Source organism: Oncorhynchus gorbuscha, linkage group LG18 (assembly GCF_021184085.1).
Source record: "Oncorhynchus gorbuscha isolate QuinsamMale2020 ecotype Even-year linkage group LG18, OgorEven_v1.0, whole genome shotgun sequence".
NCBI classification, from domain to species: domain Eukaryota; kingdom Metazoa; phylum Chordata; class Actinopteri; order Salmoniformes; family Salmonidae; genus Oncorhynchus; species Oncorhynchus gorbuscha.
The window spans coordinates 53,225,915-53,253,549 of NC_060190.1; the positions used below are offsets into that span (position 1 = coordinate 53,225,915).

The 27,635-nt window shown below is 41.0% G+C and overlaps 1 protein-coding gene across 3 annotated transcripts in view; it reads left to right on the forward strand.

Moving 5' to 3' along the window:
• Positions 1 to 27,635, forward strand: part of LOC124004279 (immunoglobulin superfamily member 21-like) — a 328,369-nt gene that overhangs the window by 119,212 nt on the left and 181,522 nt on the right. For 2 of the 3 annotated variants that reach the window (XM_046313063.1, XM_046313064.1), the window contains exon 2: positions 14,278 to 14,390. In XM_046313063.1, the coding sequence (XP_046169019.1) occupies positions 14,278 to 14,390 (113 nt within the window). Of the gene's footprint in view, positions 1 to 821; positions 1,031 to 14,277; positions 14,391 to 27,635 lie in introns of those variants that run through there. The other variant, XM_046313065.1, reaches the window with a different exon arrangement.

The following is a 27,635-nucleotide window of genomic DNA, read 5'->3' on the forward strand; positions in this document are numbered from 1 at the left end:
TGTCTTTCTTCAGCTGAGTGGGTCTGAATGATATGACGCTTTATAGACTTAGTCATATCCATGCATGGCTTGTGGGTGTGGGGAACTGGTGAATCAATGAATCACTGAATAATTTCAGACTGAAATGGGGCAATCATTTTGATGTGGAATCTACAATTAAAAGGATTGTGTTTGTTTATACTGTCATTATCTTTAACAGTAGTTAGGGACTATTGAGTACTGTGGACATTGGAAAAGAGCGATTTTCCATTTTGGCTGACCTTGCAGAGTTAGACACATAGACACTGTATTACCATACACACACACAACAGACACAGAATGGATGTGAGAAGGATTTGGTTATTTGCCTTACAGGAAAATAGGAGCAATGAATATACATATTATGCAATAGATATAACAGGATAATCAAATGGATGCAGAATACAACAGAATGGAATGGTACTAACAGTAGCACGTGTGGATTAATAATAACACTCATATGAAAGGACTGTATAATATATCTAAATATGAAAACAACTATAAGCAACTGCAAGCAACAGTAAGAGTAAAAACACAAATTTACAATAACAATATTAACTCACTTAACTGCACTCCATCCCACAAGTCCACTCAGAGGATAACTGAGGAGACTGTGGCCTGCACAGTGAGAAGAGCTGTCAGGTGTCCTGCCCCCTGACAACTTGCCCCTTAGCAACCAATCAGGTCTCAGGTCACACAGATCAGAGAGAGTTTGAGAGGCAGGTTTATGGTACCTCTAGACTCTCAGTCACAGCTCCTGGGGGATGGGGAGTGGAGTGTGCAGCTTGAAAGTGTTGTGGGGTGCTGATAAGAATCGACGGCAGGGAATTGATGAATCACTCAACTTCAGCATCTATATCAACAACCTACAAAGCTAAATCTAATCCAGACTGGGCTTTCTGTAATGCAACAGATCCTGCTTCACCCATCCCTCCAAAATCTCCCTGGTCAAGTCCTCTCTCTGTTTGGTGACACTCTACCACCACGACACCAAAACTCTGTTCTGAACCAGGTATTCCTCTAGGATTTTGCCTGTTTTATTACTTATTTATTTAACTTTATTTAACTCGTTAAGTCAGTTAGAACAAATTCTTATTTACAATGGGCCAATTGTGCGCTGCCCTATGGGACTCTCAATATCGTCCATTTGTGATACAGCCTGGAATCGAACCAGGGTCTCTAGTGCCGCCTCTAGCATTGAGATGCAGTGCCTTAGATTGCAGCGCCACTCGGTCTGTGCTTAGTTTCATTCCATTTCTTTTTTATACTGAAACACTCCCCAGATCCTTAACGATTACAAGCATACACATAACATGATGCAGCCACCACTATGCTTGAAAATATGGAGAGTTGTACTCAGTAATGTGTTGTATTTGTCCCAAAAATACCAGTACAACATGTTAATTGCTTTGCCACATTTTTGCTGCATTACTTTAGTGCCTTGTTGCAAACACTATGCATGTTTTGGAATAGTTTTATTCTGTACAGGCTTCCTTCTTTTCACTCTGTCAATTAAGTTAGTATTGTGGAGTAACTACAATTTTGTTGATCCATCCTCAGTTTTCTCCTATCACAGCCATTGGACCCTGTAACTGTTTTAAAGTCACCATTGGCCTCATGGTGAAATCCCTGAGCTGTTTCCTTCCTCTCCGTCAACTGAGTTAGTATCATTATGGTGTCTGTGTGTATTGATACACCATCCAAAGTATAATTCATAACTTAACTATACTCAAAGGGATATTCAATGTCTGCTTTTTTACCCATCTACCAATAGGTGCCCTTCTTTGCAAGGCATTGGAAAACCTCCCTGGTTTTGTGGTTGAATCTGTGATTGAAATTCACTGCCTGACCGAGGGACTTTACAGATAATTATATGTGTGGGGTACAGAGATGAGGTAGTCATTAAAAAATCATGATATTGTAACGGCGTTCTTCGTTTGTTGAAAGAGAGTCGGACCGAAATGCAGCGTGGTAGTTACTCATGACTTTAATGAAGAAGAGCGAAACATGAAATAACTTATACATATACAAAAACAACAAACGGAACGAGAAACCTATTACAGCCTATCTGGTGAACACTACACAGAGACAGGAACAATCACCCACGAAATACAAAGCGAAACTCAGGCTACCTAAATACGGTTCCCAATCAGAGACAACGAGAATCACCTGACTGATTGAGAACCGCCTCAGGCAGCCAAGCCCATACAACACCCCTACACAGCCGCAATCCCAATAACAGAAAAACCCCAATACGAAATACAACAAGAGCGTCTGCTAAATGACTTAAATGTAAATGTAAACCCATGTCACACCCTGGCCTGACCAAATAATTAAAAAAAACACAAAATACTAAGACCAAGGCATGACAGTTATATATTATTATTGCACAATAGTTAGTCCATTCAACTTATTATGTGACTTATTAAGCACATTTACATTTTTGTAAATTAATTTGTAAACATTTCACAAAAGATAATTCCACTTTGACATTATGGGGTATTGTGTGTGTGTGCCAGTGACAAAACATCTCAATATAATCGATTGTAACGGCGTTCGTCTGTTGAAGAAAGAGAGTCGGACCGAAATGCAGCGTGTAGGTTACTCATGACTTTAATGAAATAAATCTCGGTACATGAAATAACTGAATACTAAATACAAAACAACAAACGGAACGTGAAAACCTATTACAGCCTATCTGGTGACTACAACACAGAGACAGGAACAATCACCCATGAATTACAAAGTGAACTCAGGCTACCTAAATACGGTTCCCAATCCGAGACAACGAGAATCACCTGACTCCAATTGAGAACCGCCTCAGGCAGCCAAGCCTAACTAGACACCCCCCTAATCATACACAATCCCAATGCTAATAAAACCCCAATACGAACCCAACACATAAACCCATGTCACACCCTGGCCTGACCAAAATATATAACGAAAACACAAAACATATTGACCAAGGCGTGACATCGATTTTAAATTCAGGCTGTAACTACTTTCTGAAGGCACTGTATACTGTAAGCCAAACATTTGTACAGATTTTCTGTCTTTTCATTCAAAATCTTTCTCTCAAGAACTAAATGAGGAATAAGTCGACATCGTATCATGGAAACATGCGGCGGGTATTAACACACGCGTTGTTTGACGAAGTAACTGTAAATATATTACCCAATTTGAAAATGTTACATGTTACCCTAATCCACTAGTCATAAAAGTAATCTGATTACGTAACACATTACTTTTGTTATGCGTTACCCCCAATACTGCTGACTGGAATGAACTCCAACATAATTTAAAACTCAAACAATTAATCTCCGTCCCCAGTTTCAATAACAGTTTACATGACCTGGTTAACCACCCCTGAGACTGCTTTTAGACTCAGTAGCTACTAGTTGTGTCCCCTGTGATTGAATGATATTGTAAATATGTATTATTATTTTTGCTGGAGCTTTTTTGTATGTATGTTGTCACTTGTCTGCTTTGCTGCACGGTTATTACCCTATCTTGGTTAGGTTATTATTGTAAAATAACATGTATTTTCAATGATTTACCTGGTTAAATAAAGGTAAAAAAGAGATGTCATCGTAAAAGACACCGTCCATGTATTTGTAGAAGTGGCAGTTTACTGCTGCAGCATTGGATCTCGCCTCTCCCAGGGACTGTTTGAAATATGAACTTCACTGGCATGAGTGCATAGCCCATGTAATTTGCTCTTTTAAAAATCCATCATCCCTCCCCACCCACTGCCATAAGCCTTTTCTACTGTACCCATGATTATGCCAAGCAATATTAAACAACATCTCTGTTTCCTCCTTTGGTACATGGCCACAGAATTTATTACAATTCATCCTTACAACCATCCTCCTACTAATTTTAGTTTATTATTTGCAACAGAAATAGATATTATGCAATTCAATTATATTGCATATTATTATCTATAGTTACTTACTTATTTATGACGTAGACCTACATAGGAGTACAGGGAGCTATGAATTTCAGTATAATTGCATAATATGTGTTAATAATTGCATTTTAGATTGAAAAGATTCTTGCTCATTTCACCCATGCATTTCCACACTTTTTCCCCAACCGTTTCAATGTGGGCAGTTAATATTTACTTATATGGCAATGCATTATTCATAGAATGGTGAATTTCCACAACCCCCACAACAACGTATGCCATTTAGAGAAGGCATGATAGACTCTTTCCCCTGGTGAGTGACATTGCATCCCACTGAGTCAGTTGACATTTCCAAAGAAGGAAACTTAATTTCCCACAACATATGAGGGTTTGCATCCATATAAAGAGAACTCACAGGGAGGGAGCCAGTACTGTATGAGCCGTGCCTGGGCTCCTCATGTGCTAGAGAGTGATGCGGAGCGTCGGTACTAAGTGGTTGGAATTTGCTCTAAGAGCATCAGCTCATGTTAATGACCTGCAGTCTTGAATTCAGCCGGGCTTATCCATTCAAATCAGCTCCACAGAGAAGCGCTCTGAAGTCTGATGATTAAATTAAGATTCTGTAATAAGCATATGGAGGTGTGGTAAAAAGTCGAGAGCTTACAGTCTTTCCTCAAACGGTAGAGCTCTATCGGTCCATCACAGCTCTCTGTGGTTTCACCTTAAGGGCGTGTTGGCAATGACAAGCAACACACTATTGCAGTTAATGTGTGTAGAATTACATTACACTATGTCAGAGTTAACATATTGTTAATAGCATATGTGTGGATTCTTTGAATTAATTGTATGACACACAGTACCAGTCAAAAGTTTGGACATACCTACTGTCAGGACCCGGTTACGATCCCGGGTCTCCGGAGTGAGAAACAGTCACTTAACCAACTGAGCCACGAATAGTCAGCAGAACCCAGAAGATGAGGCAGACACAGCAGTACTTGAGACTGTGTATTTAATGAAGTAAAAAATGAAGTTCTTCAGGAAAACATGTAACTCCACAACCTCAAAAGGAATCCTACAAGAACAAAGGTAATCCTCCAAGACAAAAAAGGTAAATCCACAAGGTGGAAGGTAAAGCACAAAAAGCCTCAAAAGATACTAAAAAAAAACAAAAAAACAAACAAGAACAAAAAAACAGAATTCCACAAGAGAGTCCACAGGGATCAACAAGAGTTCTCAGAGTACTAGGGCTGGGTGCTAACATACAAACACAGAGCAAAGAACAGAGGAAAACAAAGGGTTTAAATACAATCAGGGGAAATGAGGCACAGGTGCAAATAATAATGGGGATCAAGGGAAAACAAAACGTCAAAAGGCACAATGGGGGCATCTAGTGACCAAAAACCGGAACAACCCTGGCCAAATCCTGACAACCTACTATACTCATTCCAGGGTTTTTCTTTATTTTTACTATTGTATACATTGTAGAATAATAGTGAAGACATCAATACTATGAAATAACACATATGGAATCATGTAATAATAAAAAAAGTGTTAAACAAATCAAAATATTTTTTATATTTGAGATTCTTCAAAGTATCCACCCTTTGCTTTGATGACAGCTTTGCACACTCTTGGCATTTTCTCAACCAGCTTCATGAGGTAATCACCTGGAATGCATTTCAATTAACAGGTGTGCCTTGTTAAAAGTTAATTTGTGGAATTTCTTTCCTTCTTAATGCATTTGAGCCAATCAGTTGTGTTGTGACAAGGTAGGGGTGGTATACAGAAGATAGCCCTATTTGGTAGAAGTCCATATTATGGCAAGAACAACTCAAATAAGCAAAGAGAAATGACAGTCCATCAACTTTAAGAAATGAATGTCAGTCAATCTGGAAAATGTCAAGAACTTTGAAAGTTTCTACAAGTGCAGTCGCAAAAGTGCACCCTACAAGTGCAATCGCCATTTTACCTGTTGTTGTTGTCTTAGCTGATTAGCTGATGTTGTCTTACCCATTGTTGTCTTAGCTAGCTCTCCCAATCAACACCTGTGATTGCTTAATGCCTCGCTTTTTGTCTCTCTCTCTAATGTCAATATGCCTTGTATACTGTTGTTTAGGATAGCTATCATTGTTTTAGTTTACTGCGGAGCCCCTAGTCCCACTCAACATGCCTCAGATACCTCTTTTGTCCCACCTCCCACACATGCGGTGCCCAGAGATGCAACCTCTCTTATCGTCACTCAATGCCTAGGTTTACCTCCACTGTACCCGCACCCTACCATACCCCTGTATGTAAACTATGCCCTGAATCTATCCTACCGCGCCCAGAAATCTGCTCCTTTTACTCTCTGTTCCAAACGCACTCAACGACCAGTTCTTATAGCCTTTAGCCATACCCTTATCCTACTCCTCCTCTGTTCCTCGGGTGATGTAGAGGATAACCCAGGACCTGTGTGTCCCTAGGCGCTCTTATTTGTTGACTTCTGTAACCGTAAAAGCCTTGGTTTCATGCATGTTAACATCAGAAGCCTCCTCCCTAAGTTTGTTTTACTCACTGCTTTAGCACACTCTGCCAACCCTGATGTCCTTGCCGTGTTGCCGATTTCCATCCCCAACTACAACATTTTCCGTCAAGATAGAACTGACAAAGGGGGAGGAGTTGCAATCTACTGCAGAGATACCCTGCAAATCTCTGCCATACTTTCCAGGTCTATGTTCAAACAGTTCAAGCTTCTAATTTTAAAAAGTAATCTCTCCAGAAGTAAGTCTCTCACTGTTGCCGCCTGTTATAGACCCCCCTCAGCTCCCAGTTGTGCCCTGGACACGATGTGAATTGATTGCCCCCATCTATCTTCAGAGTTAATTCTGTTAGGTGACCTAACACCCCAGCAGTCCTACAATCTAAGCTAGATGCCCTCAATCTCACACAAATTTTCAAGGAACCCACCAGGTACAACTCTAAATCCGTAAACATGGCCACCCTCATAAATATTATTCTGACCAACTTGCCCTCCAAATTCACCTCTGCTGTTTTCAATCAAGATCTCAGCAATCACTGCCTCATTGCCTGCATCCTCTATGGGTCCGCGGACAAATGACTACCCCTCATCACTGTCAAACGCTCCCTAAAACACATCTGCGAACAGGCCTTTCTAATCGTCCTTGCCCAGGTATCCTGGAATGATATTGACCTCTTTCCGTCAGTAGAGGATGCCTGGTCATTTCTTTAAAGCAATTTCCTCACCATCTTAAATAAGCATGCCCCTTTCAAGAAATGTAGATCTAAGAACAGATATAGCCCCTGGTTCACTCCAGAACTGACTGCCCTTGACCAGCACAAAAACATCCTGTGGCGGACTGCACTAGCATCGAATAGTCCCCGCAATGTGCAACTTTTCAGGGAAGTCAGGAACCAATACACACAGTCAGTTAGGAAAGCAAAGGCTTGCTTTTTCAAACAGAAATGTGCATCTTGTAGCTCTAACTCCAATAAGTTTTGAGACACTGTAGAATAAGAACACCTCCTCCCAGCTGCCCACTGCACTGAGGCTAGGAAACACGGTCACAACGATAAATGAACGATAATTGAGAATTTAAATAATAATTTCTCTATGGCTGGCCATGCCTTCCGCCTGGCTACCCCAACCCCGGCCAACAGCTCAGCTCTGATTCAATTCTCAGGCAGTCTCTTTTCTCTGTATATATCAATGATTTCGCTCTTGCTACTGGTGATTCCTTGATCCACCTCTATGCAGATGACACCATTCTGTATACATCTGGCCCTTCTTTGGATACTGTGTTAACAAACCCCCAAATGATCTTCAATGCCATACAACACGCCTTCCGTGGCCTCCAACTGCTCTTAAACACTAGTGAAACTAAATGCATGCTTTTCAACCGATCGCTGCCCGAACCCGCCCGCCCGTCTTGCATCACTACTACTCTGGATGGTTCTGACTTAGAGTATGTGGACAACTACAAATACCTAGGTGTCTGGCTAGACTGTAAACTCTCCTTCCAGACTCTTAGGGAGTCTGGAAGGACTCTTAGGGAAGCTTCATTTTGGGTCTTAAAATCGCGCAACATTTCAGCACACTGCTATTCATGCCAGGAATATAGTATATGCATATGATTAGTATGTGTGGATAGAAAACACTCAGACGTTTCTAAAACTGGTTAAATCACGGCTGTGACTATAACAGAACGTGTGTTTCATCGAAAAGTGCAGGAAAATCTGATCACTGAAAATGGAAAAAAATATCCATGCGCCACTTCCAAGAATGTTAAAGGTGAACCGGATTAAATGAGGTTGAGGTTGCAATACCTACAGCTTCCACACGTTGTCTAGAGTCTTGTCATTTGCCTACTATTTGTTTCTTGGTCAAACAGACGCAAGGCAGCGCATTTATTCCGGTCTCCGACCGGATATTTCGGTTGAGATTTATCCGGACAGCATTTCCAGATGGACACCTATAGAATTGACATCGCCTCGTGATCAATTTTAACGCTTATTAACGTGTACTAATACCTAATGTTGCATTACAAAAGTATTTTGAAGTGTTTTGTGAAAGTTTATCGTCGACTTTTTTAATTTAAAAAAATGACGTTACGTTAGAAAACGCTATTTTTTTCCGTTGTTCACACAGTGTTCATAGATCGATATCTAGGCTATATATGGACCGATTTCATCGAAAAAAGACCCAAAATGATGTTTATGGGACATCTAGGAGTGCCAAGAAAGAAGCTCGTCAAAGGTAATGAATGTTTTATATTTTATTTCTGCGTTTTGAGTAGCCCCCGGCTATCGCAAAATCTGTCGTTAGGTGACGTTGAAGTATTTTGGGGGATACATTCTATCAGATAATAGCTTATCATGCTTTCGACGAAAAGCGTTTTACAAATCTGACTTGGTGGATAGATTCACAACGAGTGTAGCTTTAATTCAGTACATTGTATGTGCATTTTAATGAAAGTTTGAGCTTTATCAAAAACTATACGTGGCGCACTTGAAATTTCCGCTGATTGATGTTCCCACAGCGGGAGCACTTCTCTAACATTAACACCTCCAATCCAAAATTAAATCTAGAATCGATTTCCTACTTCGCAACAGAGCCTCCTTCACTCACGCTGCCAAACATACCCTTGTAAAACTGACTATCCTACTGTTCCTCGACTTCGGCAATGTCATTCACAAAATAGCCTCCAACACTCTACTCAGCAAACTGGATGCAGTTTATCACAGGGCCATTCGTTTTGTCACCAAAGCCCCATATACCACCCACCACTGTGACCTGTATGATCTCGTCGGCTGGCCCTCGCTACATATTTGTTGCCAAACCCACTAGCTCCAGGACATCTATAAGACTTTTCTAGGTAAAGCTCCACCTTATCTCAGCTCACTGGCCACCATAACAACACCCCCCCGTAGCACGTGCTCCAGCGGGTATATCTCACTGGTCATCCCCAAAGCCAACAACTCGTTTGGCCGCCTTTCCTTCCAGTTCTCTGCTGCCAATGAAGTTGGAGAATTATATCTCCCTCACTAACTTTAAGCATCAGCTATCTGAGCAGCTTACCGATCACTGCAGCTGTACACAGCCCATCTGTTAATAGCCCATCAACTACCTACCTCATCCCCATATTGTTTTTATTTACTTTTTTGCTATTTTGCACACCAGTATTTGTACTTGCACATCATCATCTGCACATCTATCACTCTGGTGTTAATTTGCTAAATTGTAATTACTTCGCTACTATGGCCTATTTATTTCCTTACCTCCTTACGCCATTTGCACACACTGTATATAGACATTTCTATTGTGCTATTGACTGTACGTTTGTTTATTCCATGTGTAAATCTGTGTTGTTGTTTGTGTCGCACTGCTTTGCTTTACCTTGGCCAGGTCACAGTGGTAAATGAGAACTTGTTCTCAATGGGCCTACCTGGTTAAATAAAGGTGAAATATGTATATATATATTTTTTATTTTTTTTAAACATCAAGCGTTATGATGAAACTGTCATGGAGACCGCCATAGGAAAGGAAGACCCAAAGTTACCTCTGCTGCAGAGGATAAGTTCATCAGAGTTAACTGCACCTCATATTGCAGCCCACGTAAATGCTTCCCGGAGTTCAAGTAACAGACACATTGCAACATCAACTGTTCAGAGGAGACTGCCTGAATCAGGCCTTCATGGTCAAATTGCTACAAAGAAACCACTACTAAAGGACACTAATAAGACGAGGAGACTTGCTTGTACCAAGAAACACAAGCAATGGACATTTGTCCTGTGGAAATCTGTCCTTTGGTCTGATGAGTCCAAATTTGAGATTTTTGGATCCAACTGCTGTCTCTTTGTGAGACACAGAGTAGGTGAACGGATGATCTCCGCATGTGTGGTTCCCACCGTGAAGCATGGAGGAGGAGGTGTGATGGTGTGGGGGTGCTTTGCTGGTGCCACCGTCTGTGATTTATTTAGAATTCAAGGCAGACTTAACTAGCATGGCTACCTCAGCATTCTGCAGCGATATGCTATCCCATTTGGTTTGCACTTAGTGTGACTATAATTTGTTTTTCAACAGGACAATGACCCAGCACACCTCCAGGCTGTGTAAGAGCTATTTGACGAAGAAGGAGAGTGATGGAGTGCTGCATCAGATGACCTGGCCTCCACAATCACCTGACCTCAACCCAATTGAGATGGTTTGGGATGATTTGGAACGCAGACTGAAGGAAAAGCAGCCAACAAGTGCTCAGCATATGTGGGAAAAGCATTCCTCATGAAGCTGGTTGAGTGAATACCAAGAGTGTGCCAAGCTGTCGTCAAGGCAAAGGGGGGATACTTTGAAGAATCTAAAATCTAAAATATATTTTGATTTTTTTAAACACTTTTTTGCTAATACATGATTCCATATGTGTTATTTCATAGTGTTGATGTCTTTACAATTATTCTACAATGTAGAAAATAGTAAAAATAAAGAAAAAACCTTGAATGGTACTGTATATTTAGCAGTTGTCTTTCCATTACACACATACTACTAGAGACTTTTGAAAACTGAGATTAGTGTTTGTTCCACACAAATTGCATGGATATCCATTGTATCACTTCATGATTACTTATTGTTCAGTTACTGAGAGAGGGAGGTAGAGTAAAAGCTATTCTCAGTGGGAGGGATGGTAGAGGAGCTGAACAGACCTACAGCAGCAGTTTTCCAAGTTCCCGAAGTCTGTACAGGAGACTCTCCACGGTGCTGAATTTTCTCATGCTTTGGTTAACTCATTTTTGCCAAACTCAGATGCTGCTGCAGTTCACTTGTGTAGCATTTTGTGATTAATTACTAGACTGGCCCTGTCCTAGCCATATTCTTTTATGGCAAGGATTGAGATTTTCATAAACTGAATAAATCTACCACACCCCTGTACAGACTGCAGTAACATGTGACTTACTCTAAGTGATAGGAGTGAAGAAGAGAGCCTCTCCACAATGAGTTTAAGATAGAGGACCCGGTAGCCTAGTTAACTACTGTAGTCTTTGAACAGCAACAGTCAGAGGACCAGGAGCAACACATGTAGGTAACAGTGCAGGTAAGAAGTTATTTACAAAACATACAAATGCAGAATGGTGAGAAAAAGAAAAAAAAAGTTTAAAAAAGGACTTCACTCGGGCACAAAAGGAAAAATGCCCTAAAATGTTTTTATTTTTATTTAACCAGGTAAGCTAGTTGAGAGCAAGTTCTCATTTACAACTTCGACCTGGCCAAGGTAAAGCAAAGCAGTGTGACAGAAACAACAACACAGAGTTGCACATGGAATAAACAAGAGTACAGTCAATAACACAATAGAAAAAAAGAAAGTCTATACACAGCATGTGCAAATGGAATGAGGAGGTAGGAAATAAATAGGCCATAGTAGCAAAGTAATTACAATTTAACAGATTAACACTGGAGTGATAGATGAGCAGATGATGGTGTGTAAGTAGTGATACTGGTGTGCAAAAGAGCAGAAAAGTAAATAAAAACAATATGGGGATGAGTTAGGTAGATTGGGTGGGCTATTTACAGATGGGCTATGTACAGCTGCAGTGATCGGTTAGCCGCTCAGATAGCTGATGTTTAAAGTTAGTGAGGGAAATGTAAGTCTCCTGAGCAACAATGGAAACTCTCAAACCTCTGTAGCAACATGTTACCTTACTAAGCAGTTCTCCAATAAGGACCTGCCCTGACCTGGCATAAACCATTAACATCTTGAAATGGGTAGGCAAACATTTTTATGGACAGTGATCATGCTTTAAAAGCTTTTGCACATTTCATATAACAATGATTGGCCAATACTACAGCATAATATTACAGCAGCCATTTTGGAAAGCACGTAGTGTTGATCAACAAGGATCCTGATTGGCTGACTATCCTTTGTTGTTCAACGTGACGTGCATTCCAAAATGAGGGCTGTTGCTTCTGCTACCTAGCATGAGAATGAAAAAACTAGCAGTATTTAAATCTTCTTGATGTGACTTTTTGGATAATGGGAACATTTGGAAGACAGTGCCATGGACTATTCCTGGATTGAGGTATGTTTTCCCGAGCCATAACTTGCTCCTGCTCTGCCTTGCCCTAATCTAAGCAGAAGCCCTCTCCGACCCTATAGTGAGATGTACTTACAATCAAGCAAAGTGTTGGAATCTAGTCTGCCTAGCTGACACCTAACTCAATGTGCTCCTGATTCCTTCAATGTGTACCATGTGAGTTGCGCCAGAATACTTTGTCATATACATTTTAAAAAAAACTCCATCACAGATTTAGGATACCATCCTCTACCCGCTACTCAGCCATAATAATGTCAAACCCAAAGCAAGGAATTTTACATTGAGTGTAATCGACTTCAGCCATTAGTGTAGGCCTACACAGTCTCGTGTTCCGGGCTGTAAATCAAGATTTCTGGCTTTGATTTTCTGTCATGGATAATGAGACATTTCCTGAACATTTGCATGTTTTCATCAGAAAGTTACAATATTTTCTGAAGAGTTTGGCAAACACTTTCATGAACAACTACAACATGAACACATATGTGTAGTTGTTAAATGAGTAATTAAAGGCAACATTTTGTTTAATTTGAACTGATAATCACAACATTTCTTAGGCATTTCTTAAGCATTTCAGATCATTAGGAGTAATCACAAGCCATGGTATGAAGGAATGAAGCCATATCTTACTCTTTACTAATTGTCATACTTGTATTGGAAGTTGTTGATACTTGACAGAGGAAGTTAATTCAATGTCAAACAGTCTGTGATTCATTATAATTTTATACTGACAAAACTAATTGACACAACTGGTATATCTAAGAATGTTCAAAGTACGGTATAGCTGAGCAAGGTTTATGTCCTTCAGTGACATCATTTGTTTCAGATTAGCTGTTTCTTCTCTAGTTATCATAACATAATGTAAATTGGAGGCGGTGGGTGGGGGTCACTGAAACAACAAACAAAACATGTGGGGCTATGCACAGGTTGATCATATTTAGTTCAAATTGGTTGTCACTGTGTATCTATTGCAGGGCTCTCCATCTTCCTGGAGCAATATCGTCCTGTAGGTTTTAGCTTCAATCCTAATCTAGCGCTCCTGATTCTAATAATTAGCTAGTTGATAAATTGAATCAGGTTAGTTACAACTGAGGTTGGAATCGAAAACAGGGAGAGGCCTGATCTATTGGGACCTCAACAATTTGAGAAAACTTTGAATAAATCATGTTGGGCATTCAATTAGAATATTTTCCGTGGTGTAATCCAGATCTATTTAAAATACATGAATAGTACATGTGTATATCTTACACTGCTTTTAGACCCTTTTCTAATTTATTTCACTTAAAAGTGTTGAAGCCAATGAAAATGTATTCCCTATATTAATGAAAAACAAAACATGTCAATAATTTATATAAGCTATTTCTGATCACGCCCCCGTCCCCCCCCCCCCCCGAAATATACTCTATAGCAGGGCTGTTCAATATCAGTCCTGCATGGCCAAAACACTTCTGTTTATTATCCTCTCCTTCTAATACGGGAATAATTCAGACCTGGGACACCAGGTGAGTGCAATTACCAGGTAGAAACAAAAAACATTATGGTGTCCTTCTTTAAGCTGTCCTTCTTTAAGCTTTAAGCTGTCTCCTCCCCTTCATCTACACTAATTGAAGTGGATTTAACAAGTGACATCAATAAGGGATCTTACTTTTAAACCGGATTCACCTGGTCAGTCTATGTCATGGAAAGAGCATGTGTTCTTAATGTTGTATACACTCAGTGTATTCATGATATGACATTGCTAACCATACTCATTATATCTTTCTTCTTCCCTATAGGATATCTGACAGTAACCATTGAGCCCCTTCCTCCTGTTGTTGTGGGAGAGACTGTGACCCTGAAGTGCAATTTCAAGACTGATGGAAGACTTCGAGAGATTGTGTGGTACAGGGTGAGTAAAGCTACAAGCTCATACTCTATACTGTATATGCCATGTACACTGGCCCATCAACTCTGATCTGTGTGGCTTAATCACTTTTTGGTGTCAATTACAGTGCATTATGAAATTATTCAGACCACTTCACTTTTTCCACATTTTGTTACTATATCTTACAGCCTTATTTTAAAATGGATTAAATTAAAACATGTCCTTATCAATATACACACAATAACCCATAATGACAAAGCGAAAACAGGTATTTAGAAATGTTTGCTAATTTATTCTAAAAAAACAGAAATACCTTATTTGCTTATTTAGTATTCAGATCTTTTGTAATGCGACTCGAAATTGGGTTCAGGTGCATCCTGTTTCCATTGATCATCTTTGAGATGTTTCTACAACTTGATTGGACATCATTTGGAAAGGCACACACCTGTCTATATAAGATCTCACAGTTGACAGTGCATGTCAGAGTAAAAACTAAGCCATGAGGTCTAAGGAATTGTCCATAGAGGTCCGAGACAGGATTGTGTCGAGGCAGAGATCTGGGGAATGGTACCAAAACATGTCTGCAGCATTGAAGGTCCCCAAGAACACAGACCTCCATCCTTCTTAAATGGAAGAAGTTTGTAACCACCAAGACTCCTCCAAGAGCTGGACACCCGGCCAAACTAAGCAATCGGGGGAGAAGGCGCTTGGTCAGGGAGGTGACCAATGACGCGATGGTCACTCTGACAGAGCTCCAGAGTTCCTCTGTGGAGATGGGAGAACCTTCCAGAAGAACAACCATCTATGCAGCACTCCATCAATCAGGCCTTTATGGTAGAGTGACCAGATGGAAGCCACTCTTCAGTAAAAGGCACATGTCAGCCCGCTTGGAGTTTGCCAAAAGCTACCTAAAGGATTCTCAGACCATGATGAACCAAATTCTCTTGTCTGATGAAACCAAGGTTGAACTCTTTGGCCTGAAGGCCAAGTGTCACGTTTCGAGGCAACCAGGCACCGCTCATCACCTGGCCAATACCATCCCTACGGTGAAGCATGGTTGTGTTACAACATCATGGAGTGGGTATGATTTTCAGCCACAGGGACTGGGAGACTAGTCAGGATCGAGGGAAACATGATCGAAGCAAAGTACAGAGAGGTCCTTGATGAAAACTGCTCCAGAGCGCTTAGCACCTCAGACTGGGGCAAAGGTTCTCCTTCCAACAGGACAACGACCCTAAGCACACAGCCAAGACTATGCAAGAGTTGCTTCGGGACAAGTCTCTGAATATCCTTGAGTGGCCCAGCCAGAACCCGGACTTGATCCCGATCGAACAGCTCTGAAGAGATCTGAAAATAGTTCTGCAGTGACCCTCCCCAACCAACCTGACAGAGCTTGAACGGATCTGCAGAGAGGAATGGGAGAAACTCCCCAAACCAGGTGTGCCAAGCTTATAGCGTCATACCCAAGAAGACTCGAGGCTATAATTGCTGCCAAAGGTGCTTCAAAGTACTGAGTAAAGGGTCTGAATACTTATGTTAATGTGACATTTGAGTTTTTTTGTGTTTTTTTTACAATAATTTCTAAAAACCTGTTTTTGCTCTGTCATTATGGGGTATTGTGTGTAGATTGATAAGAAACAAACAATTTAAACAATTTTAGAATAAGGCTGTTACATAATAAAAATGTAGAAAAAGTGAAGGGGTCTGAATACTTTCCGAATGCACTGTATTTATACATTTTATAAGATGTACAGTAGCAGTCAAAAGTTTACATTGTAGAATAACAGGGAAGACATCAAAACTATGGAATAAAACATATGGAATATTGTAGTAACCAAAAAAGTGTTAAACAAATCTAAATATACGTTATATTCTTCAAAGTAGCCACCCATTGCCTTGATGACAGCTTTGCACATTCTCTCAACCAGCTTCATGAAGTAGTCACCTGGAATGCATTTCAATTAACAGTTGTGCCTTGTTAAAAGTTAAATTGTGGAATTTCATTCCTTCTTAATGCTTTTGAGCCAATCAGTTGTGTTGTGACAAGGTAGGGTTGGTATACAGAAGATAGACCTATTTGGTAAAAGACCAAGTCCATATTATGGCAAGAACAGCTCAAATATGGAAAGGGAAACATGAATGTCAGTTCATACGGACAATTAAGAAATGTCAAAGTTTTTTAAGTGCAGTCGTAAAAAAACATCAAGCGCTATGATGAAACTGGCTCTCATGAAGACCGACACAGGAAAGGAAGACCCAAAGTTACCTCTGCTGCAGATGATACGTTTATTAGAGTTACTAGACTCACAGAGTTCAAGTAACATACACATCTCAACATTAACTGTTCAGAGGAGACTGCATGAATCAGGCCTTTATGGTTGAATTACTGCAAAGAAACCACTGCTAAAGGACACCAATAAGAAGAAGAGACTTGCTTGGGCCAAGAAACACAAGCAATGGACCTTAGACCTGTGGAAATCTGTCCTTTGGTCTGATGAGTCCAAATGTTTTATTTTTGTTTCCAAACCCCGTGTCTTTGTGAGATGCAGAATAGGTGAATGGATGATCTCCGCATTTGTGGTTCCCACCGTGAGCATGGAGGAGGAGGTGTGATGGTGTGGAGATGCTTTGCTGGTGACACTGTCAGTGATTTATTTAGATTTCAAAGCAAACTTAGCAACATAACTACCACAGCATTCTGCAGCTGTACGCCATCCCATCTGGTTTGCGCTGAGTGGGACAATAATTTGTTTTTCAGTGGACAATGACCCAACACATCTCCAGGCTGTGTAAGGGCTATTTGACCAAGAAGGAGAGTGATGGAGTGCTGCATCAGATGACCTGGCCTCCACAATCACCCAACCTCAACCAAATTGAGATGGTTTGGGTCGAGTTGGACCACAGAGTGAAGGAAAAGCAGCCAACAAGTGCTCATTATATGTGGGAACTCCTTCAAGACTGTTGGAAAAGCATTCCAGGTGAAGCTTCATGTTTAATAACAACTGCATGTTTATTAACAAAGCATTTTCTAAATTCAAACGAACCCCCTGAAACTAGACATGGACGTTTAGAAGACATTGGTTGTCTTCAAAGTTGTAAATTGCGGAAGTATCGCAAAGTTAAGGTTGGTTGACAGTACCTACAGTATTCCAAACAGTACCTAACCTGTAACGGCTAATGGAGCATCACATAAGCCCATTGCAATCTGCTGGCTAGTTATTGCCATGTCTTAATGGTTCACAGCTGGTCACTCTGCAGTTATCACAGCCCCAGTTGGTGGACTAAACTGCATAAATGTTCAAGATAATTAAGTACAGTATGTCAGAGAAAGAATGTCTTTGTCTCAGCCCCTCAAGCTCTAATGCTCGGGTCTATAATGTTGCTGTTGCTTTGTGGATAATGTGTACCAAAACTATGCCCAGATATTTTGCATAAAATGGAAACTAATGTGACGTTAATAGGCAGATGATTATAGATCAGAGGCTGGGGTTTGTCTACTGAAACAATGGTGTTCAAAAGAGGTCACATAGAAGCACTTGGATGGATATCAATGAAGCAACAGCTGTCAGCTCACGGCCTGATTATTTAATTTACCCTAAACTCCCCAATTAATCGCTGTTAAGGGTTATACAAGTATGCATGATGAAATATGCTTTCTTTATTCTGTGGAATGCTGCAGTCATAGACAGTATCCTGACTGATATGTGAGTAGAACATGAGCCAGTTTAGTTTATATGGAGTCCTTACCTTGTTGGGCTTGTAAGCTTCGTGCTCTCAAGGACTAGCCTACAATAATGTTTAATATTGGTGCAGATATGAATGCAAAGTATTTGAAGTAATTCACTGTCTCTTGAGCATAGCAATGCCTTTTACACAGAGAACATGTCTGCCCTTTGGGGGAATGGATTTGGAAGAGGACATTTAATAGAATTCAACAATAGATAATTTTTTATGGAGTCCTCACTCATTTTTGCCAGGCAGGAACTAGACTGTTATGGTATGCTGATGTAGTATAAAACAAACTCCATTGAGAGCAAGGCTGTCCACATCAAGTATTGGATAGTGAGGAAAATGCAGAGCTTGTAGAGAGAAACCAGCCTTATCTCTCTTGTGCCCACTGCTCGATGCAACCGCGAATAAATTATAAATCAATTATCCACACTCAGCTGCCAAAGTCTCTTTAATCTCTGCCTTTTATTTAACTAAACTGTCGACTTCTCATTTCTCACCCACATTCAAATGGAAGTGGGGTTGATACCCACCTGGGGAATCATCATATCTAATCGAAGTCTGGCCAACGAAACAGAAGCTGAATGAACTAAAGATCTCAGCTAGCCACTCATGCATTACCAGGTTGCCCTTATCTTAACAGATTCTGTTTGAGGATTCTGTAATGCCAGACTGCTCCTTGAAATCTTGCATATCCTTAGTATGGCTAAGGCCTAGCGTAGTCCCTCAAGATAATTAAGATTGCTATTGAGAGGCTTTCAAGCTGGCCTAGTAGAGACTTAGTGGGCAGCATATTGGAATGTAGAAAGATGTCAAACATAGTCACCTAAAAAAGCTCAAACTACTATTCAAAACTTGTTTGTTTTACATTTTGAACAATCTCTATGTGTGGCATTTGACATAGCCCTGATAACAAAGATAATCATACAAATCACAGTCAGACAACCTGGATAAACTGATGGAGGTTCAATATGCCTCTTGTCAGTACAATTTTCTACATGCCTCTTTTCATAGTTCGGGAATGTATTATTGTTTACTTGCACCTTACGAAGAAGCTATCCAGATCAGCGCAGTGCCTAATATCTCCCTGGAAGTTAGAGCAGATTTCCATCTTACTGTATGTCAACACTGTGTTTATGTTAGGGACTTATCTGTGAGAGGAGATGTAATCCCCTGAATTACACAAAGATCAGTTCATTGGGAAGAAACCCATTTGGGCCTAAAGTAATTTGGGGGTAAATATTGGAAGATAAAGACTACTCCAACATCCATGATTGAAATGTGGTTTTGTGATCATTCTCATTCTTGTTTCACCAATACCAATAATGCAAAAAGGCTCATTATAAAAAAATTATCAAAAGTAGGATCGGAAGAATCTCCGATTCCACATTTATATTGGTCATGGTGAGCTAGACCAGTGAAGAGGAAAATACTGTAGGAAAAAACCCCAGATGGACTATAATACTAGAGAGGGCTTACTCACCATGAGTGTTTTTTCCATCTATTGGATGTTTAAATGTATTAGTCAGATCAGACCACTATGCTCCATAAGCAAACACATAAAAGCATCTCAAGTGTATGTGATATTCCACTGAGGGCCACATGAAGGCTTTTATTTTGCAGTGGGTTCTGGCAGACCATGGATTAGGCACTGTGGATATGTAATACCATCAAACTGTCCTCAACATTGTAATAGCATTTCATGATGGGGTTACAAATAGAGTGGAGGAGAGAATCTCTATCAGCTCTGAAACCATTCTGAACATGTGCAGTAGGGACATGGAGGGATAAGATGCTGGCTGGGGAGGCCTGTGGAGACTTATCCTCACTGAGACGTGTGGCAGCTCACCTCATGCTGTGCTTGTTCTGATTATGTCACTATAATGAAGAGATACCCATGGCTCTCTCCCTATGGGGACCTCAGCAGTGTTGATGGTGACAGCGCATGGTTTCCGCTTGGCTGCCTGTTGAGTGCCATTCTGCATTACGCTTAATTCTCCCTAGTTTAACCTCCCTCTCTCTCCCCGATTCCCCTCTCTCATTACTACATCCCTCCTCCCACTTTGACAGCACTCTTATGGGATCATCGCTCTGGCCAACATAGTCAGCAGAGCCCAGTGCCCTAAACATGGGCAATTTACCACGGACCTGTCGCTAAGCTCATCCGTTTGAATTAATGCTATCTCACACATAGGATCCACATGGTTCGGGCAGGTTAACCTCAGCCTCTTTCATTATAATTCCTCAGGACCAGCTGTCTTCATCCTGCTCTTTGTCAGTTTGAGCTCTATTCTCACCTCATAGAAGATATAAAATATATATATATATATATATTTAGTCTGATTATTGATATTGCAAGACACCTGTGATGTTTAAGTTCAAGTTAATGATCTGAATGTGTCATTAGCCATTGAGAATTTGCTGGAATTTATATAATTCATATGAGCCTCTTGATTAAGTTGAATTGTAGAGTATTGATGTGAGCATTTGGTTAGACACATGATATTCTTCCACTTGAATAGATCACATGGGCTCTCATGCAGAAATGATTGTTGATTGACAAGTGGAGATTGCATAGAGAGAGAGAGGGGATTTAAAGGGGACATGTACAGTAAGTGCTGCACTTCAAAATAGAGGTAGGCTATTATTGAAAGTAAGCCTATCTCAGATTTTCATTACTGCAAGGCTTTGATGTTTGCTATCACTTTATCAGTAAACTGTAATGGGAGTAGCACTTATTTGTCAACTAGGCTTATTTGCTGTGGAATCCATTTTCCTTTTCACTGATTTTGCTTTTGTTCTGTGTAATGCATTACAGTCTCCCACTTGGGACTATTAGACAATGAGAGCTAATTTATTTGTGAGAGGTAGCCTAGCATAAATTTGTAGGATATATGAGAAGAACCTTGGTAGGAATAATATTTAACTCTACTAAATACAGTGTTATGAGCATGAGCAATGAACCTATAACTACCAAATAAGTAAACAAAGGAATACAAAACGAACATTTTCTATGAACTCATTTTCAAATGTGATATAGGAACAATACAGTACCTCCCCCTCAATAACATTCCCTCTCATGACTTTCCAACCTTTTGTTGGTAAATGTTAGCTAACTGCTTGTACGTCTTTCAAAAATGGAAACATGCATGTAGCGGAGAAGTTTCCTGAAAATATATATTATTAAAATACATTGTTTCAGTCCTGCAGTTTGGTTTCCTTAGAGCAGGTATTCCCAAAATGGGGTTCACGCAATGGCGTTGGGGTAAGCCAAATAAAAATGTGAAAAACTTTTATTTTTGTTTCATAAAAATTTTACTTTTTTTTCCTTCACATTTTCAAATAATCCATTTATATTTTACAGCAGGGGTAAACATTTGGTTGAGTTTTTTTTCTTGCCTGAGTAGCCTCATTTCACTGCCAAAAATAAAATTAGTCTAGTGTTCAGCGAAATAACAACGCAATGTCAAATACAGGTAGCCTAGTCAAATAATTAACATCCAATCACATTAACCATTACTCTCTTGCGGGAATTCCACTAACGATCCGTATGTAGCCACGTGACCGGTCTGGAGTGGGCTACAGTACTAGCAAAATAATCCTAATAAAATAAAATAATAAAAACCTTAGTGTAACAACAGTTTTAGTAAGTAATACTGAAGTCGTGCACAATTATGAATGTCTATTTAGGTTTATGTTGCCCATTCATTGTCAGTTAGAGATACAGTAGAACACAAAAGCATAATCAGTGCTCTAACTCCCCCTTGCGCTGGTCTGGAGCAATGAAGTGGTGACGCAGGGTACCGTACTAAACCACAAATTACCTCTATGTCCCGCAGCATAATAACAAATATTTTAGTGGAGCAACCACTGTATACTGCAGCATCCACGAGAGGCTCTTGCTGCCAAGGGAATGCCTGAAAGCTTGAAAGACATTTTGGACACTAAAGTGAAAATGGCTAACTTTGTTAAAGCAAGGCCCCTGAACTCTCGTGTATTTTCTGCACTATGCAATGATATGGGCAGCGACCATGTAACGCTTTTACAACATACTGTGCGCTGGTTATCAAGAGGCAAAGTATTGGCACATTTTTTGGAATTGAGAGACGAGCTTAAAGTTTTCTTTACTAACCATCATTTTCACTTTTCTGACCGCTTGCATGTTGACGAGTTTCTCACACGACTGGCCTATCTGGGTGATGTTTTTCTCGCCTGAATGATCTGAATCTAGTACTATATTCAATGTGTGGAACAAAATTGAGGCTATGATTAAGAAGTTGGAGCTCTTCTGTCTGCATTAACAAGGACAACACACAGATCTTTCCATCATTGTATGACTCAAGCTTATGGACACTGTCAAATAGCGAAGTACCTGAGTGAGCAATTACGCAGATACTTTCCCGAGATGACACAAACAACTGGATTCATTATCCCTTTCATGCCCTGCCTCCAGTCCACTTACCGATATCTGAACAAGAGAGCCTCATCAAAATGGCAACAAACGGTTCTGTGAAAATTTTATTTAATCAGAAGCCACTGCCAGATTTCTGGATTGGGCTGCGCTCAGAGTATCCTGCCTTGGCAAGTCTTGCCGTTAAGACACTGATGCCCTTTGCAACCACATACCTATGTGAGAATGGATTCTCAGCCCTCACTAGCATGAACACTAAATACAGGCACATACTGTGTGTGGAAAATGATTTAAGACTGAGACTCTCTCCAATACATCCCAACATTGCAGTTATGTGCATCCTTTCAGGCACACCCTTCTCATTAACCTGTGGTGAATTATTCATAATTTTTGATGAACAAATAAGGTTTTATATGTAAGATGGTTAAATAAAGAGGAATTGTTATTGATTATTATTATTATTATATTATTATTTGTACCCTGGTCCTATAAGAACTCTTTGTCACTTCCCACGGTTGTGACAAAAACTCACACTCATTCTTATGTTTAATAAATGTATCATAGTGTGTGTGTGGCAGGCTTACAATGATGGCAAAAAACACCAACATTTGAGAGTGCGCTGACCCTGGTGCTATAGAGGGGGTACGCAGCTGGAGGTAGAATGTTTGAAATGGTACAGAACTATGAAAAGTTTGGGAACCACTGCCTTAAAGGAAAAGCTTGTCTTTAAAATTGGGAAAGTGTATTTTTTATCTGTAACACACTGTGATGTAATTCCTGCAGTCTAAGCTGGAACATAAAAGCAATTGTGGAATGATGATGAGAATGAGACAGTTGCTGCCCACACAGACTCCCCCTGCACCTCATCTTATTCTAATATCCTTTACTGAATTTAGTTTTTACTGTTTGCTTCTAGTGACAATGCATATTGTTGACACAGGTTTGCCACAGATTGAAAAATAATCTTCAGATAATTGTTTGCCAGAAAAAACCTCTGGCGAACTGATTGGCAACAATAATATGTATTGCCATGATTGCTAAACAGTTGAACGCCAGAGGTTTTTTCTGGCAAACAATTCTCTGAAGATTATTTTTTAATCTGTGGCAAACCTGTGGCAACAATATTATGTATTGCCACTATTGCTAAAGGTTTGCTGCAAATCCCCATTAGTGGCAAACATTTAGAAACATCTGGCAACACTTTGTGGCACACTATTTAGTGCCAGAAACTTGGGGGAAGTTTTCAGCAGCAACTTCATTTTGGTAAGGGACACACTTACAATATCTTTGGGTGTGCATCAAGCTTAACTTGTGGCCTACATTTCTCTACAAATCGCATTAACGCTGTTGACACAGAAAAAGCACAAGATCATGGGTATGCAAATGAAGTTTCTCTTGGGAGTAGTACAACACCAGAAGTTGGAGGAGGTTATTGGAGTGCATTGTGCCAGGGCTAAATCTATAGCTGGCTGGGCTATTCAGTCCAGAGTCAGATGGATTTGTCCAGATACATGTAACTATACATACCTTTGAACAGGGATAGGATGGCTGGTATAATACTTGACCAAGAAGTAGTGTTTTTCTTTCTACGGTAATCCTGTTTCCTGACTGCGGAGAGATGAGGGAGGCGTCACATTCCAAATCCGAGTCGGAAAAACTCAGGGACTGGGTTGCCCAGGCAACAGGAATATGTGAGCACAGTAAAGAGCTCTTTGTGTACACACAGCACACTCCTGTGGGGGGTTTGTGTGCTCAACTTTCTGCTGCTTTAAACCCCCAAGTGTAATTATGTCATTGTGAAAATGGCTCTGCTTGTTGGAGTATCTCGATTGTATGTAAATATATATATAAATATGTACAGTATATATATATATATATATCAGACCTCTTAGTTCCATTGAAGGGACATCTTAATGCTACAGCATACTGTACAATATTTGATGAATCTGAATAATGTGTAGCAGCAAAAAATGTAACTTGAATCTTAACGCAGACCGCATACCACGGGTATGACAAACATTTATTTTTACTGGTCTAATTATGTTGGTAACCAGTGTATAATAGCAATAAAGCACTTTGGGGTTTGTGGTATATGGCCAATATTCCACGGCTAAGGGCTGTATCCAGGCACTCCGTGTTGCGTCGGGCGTAACAATAGCCCTTAGTCATAGTATATTGGCCATATACAACAAAAGTATGTGGACACCCCTTCAAAATAGTGGATTTGGCTATTTCAGCCTCACCCGTTGCTGACAGGTGTATAAAATTGTACACGCCACCATGCAATCTCCATAGACAAACATTGACAGTAGAATTGCCTTACTGAAGAGCTCAGTGACTTTCAACATGGCACCGTCATAGGATGCCACCTTTCCAAAAAGTCAGTTTGTCAAATTTCTGCCCTGCTAGAGCTGCCCTGTCAACTGTAAGTGCTGTTATTGTGAAGTGGAAACGTCTAGGAGCAACAACGGCTCAGTGGTAGGCCACACAAGCTCACAGAACGAGATCGCTGAATCCCCCCCCACAATTTTTTTTTTGTCTGTCCTTGGTTGCAATACACACTACCGAGTTGCAAACTGCCTCTGGAAGTAACTTCAGCACAATAACTGTTCGTCGGGAATTCATGAAATAGGTTTCCATGGCCAAGCAGCCACACACAAGCCTAAGATCACCATGCGCAATGCAAAGTGTCAGCTGGAGTGGTGTAAAGGTCGCTGCCATTGGACTCTGTAGCAGTAGAAACACTTTTTCTGGAGTGATGAATCATGCTTCACCATCTGGCAGTCCGACAAACTAATCTGGGTTTGGTGGATGCCAGAAGAATGCTACCTGCCCGAATGCATAGTGCCAACTATAAAGTTTGGTGGAGGTGGAATAATGGTCTTGGGCTGTTTTTCAGGGTTCTGGCTAGTTCCAGTGAAGGGACATCTTAAAGCTACGGCATACAATAACATTCTAGACGATTCTTCTGTGACGCACATAAAGCCCTCCCCTGCCCTCCTTTCGGAAAATCTGACCACGACTCCATTTTTTTGCTCCCAGCCTATAGACAGAAACTTAAACAGGAAGCGCCCGTGTTCAGGTCTGTTCAACGCTGGTCCGAACAATCGGGATATGTTCCGCATAGCGTCGGACAATAACATTGAATACGCTAATTCGGTCAACAAATTTAATAGCAAGGGTATTGGTGATGTTGTACCCACAGCGTCTATTAAAACATTCCCCAACCAGAAACTGTGGATTGATGGCAGCATTCGCGCAAAATTGAAAGCGCGAACCCCTGCTTTTAATCAGGGCAGCCAATGTGAGTAAAACATTTAAACGTGTTAACCCTCGCAAGGCTGCCGGCCTAAACGGTATCCCCAGCCGCATCCTCAGAGCATGCGCAGACCAGCAGGCTGGTGTGTTTACGGACATATGCAATTAATCCTTATCCCAGTCTGCTGTTCCCACATGCTTCAAGAGGGCCACCGTTTTTCCTGTTCCCAAGAAAGCGAAGGTAACTGAGCTAAATGACTATCGCCCCGTAGCACTCACTTCTGTCATCATGAAGTGCTTTGATAGACTAGTCAAGGACCATATCACCTCCACTCCACCTGACACCCTAGACCCACTCCAATTTGCTTACCGCCCTAATAGGTCCACAGACGACACAATCGCAATCACACTGCACACTGCCCTAACCCATCTGGACAAGAGGAATACCTATGTAAGAATGCTGTTAATCGACTACAGCTCAGCATTTAACACCATAGTACCCTCCAATCTCGTCATTAAGCTCGAGACCCTGGGTCTTGACCCCACCCTGTGCAACTGGGTCCTGGATTTCCAGACGGTACGCCCCCATGTGGTGAGGGTAGGTAACAACATCTCCACCCCGCTGATCCTCAACACTGGGACCCCACAAGGGTGCGTTCTCAGCCCTCTCCTGTGAGTTATAGGTGTGGACATGCACGCCTCCAACTCAATCATCAAGTTTGCGGACGACACTACAGTGGTAGGCTTGATTACCAACAACGATGAGACGGCCAACAGGGAGGAGGTGAGGGCCCTCGGAGTGTGGTGTCAGGAAATAACCTCACACTCAATGTCAACAAAACAAAGCAGATGATCGTGGATTTCAGGAAACAGCAGAGGGAGCAGCCCCCTATCCACATCGACGGGACAGTAGTGGAGAAGGTGGAAAGTTAAGTTCCTTGGCGTACACATCACGGACAAAATGAAATGGTTCACCCACACAGACAGTGTGGTGAAGAAGGCGCAGCAGTGCCTCTTCAACCTCAGGAGTCCCAAAAACACTCACAAACATTTACAGATGCACAATCGAGAGCATCCTGTCGGGCTGCATCACCGCCTGGTACGGCAACTGCTCCGCCCACAACTGTAAGGCTCTCCAGAGGGTAGTGAGGTCTGCAAAACACATCACCGGGGGCAAACTACCTGCCCTCCAGGACTCCTACACCACCTGATGTAACAGGAAGGCCAAAAAGATCATCAAGGACAACAACCACCCGAGCCACTGCCTGTTCACCCCGCTATCATCCAGAAGGCGAGGTCAGTACAGGTGCATCAAAGCGGGGCCCAAGAGACTGAAAAACATCTTCTATCTCAAGGCTATCAGACTGTTAAACAGCCATCACTAACATTGAGTGGCTGCTGCCGACATACTGACTCATCTCTAGCCACTTTAATAATGACAAATTTATGTAATAAATGTATCACTAGCCACTTTAAACAACGACACAATATATAATGTTTACATACCCTACATTACTCATCTCATATGTATATACTGTACTCCATACCATCTACTGCGCATTGCCTATGCCTTTCGGCCATCGCTCATTCATATACTTGTTAGATATTACTGCATGGTCGGAACTAGACGCACAGGCATTCGCTACGCTCGCATTGAAATCTGCTAACCATGTGTATGTGACAAGTAAATTTGATTTGTGCTTCCAACTTTGTGGCAACAGTTTGGGGAAGACCCTTTCCTGTTTCAGCATGACAATGCCCACGTGCACAAAGCGAGGTCCACACAGAAATGGTTTGTTCGTTGTGGAAGAACTTGACTGACCTGCACAGAACCTTGAACCCAACCTCTTCGAACACATTTGGGATTGGAA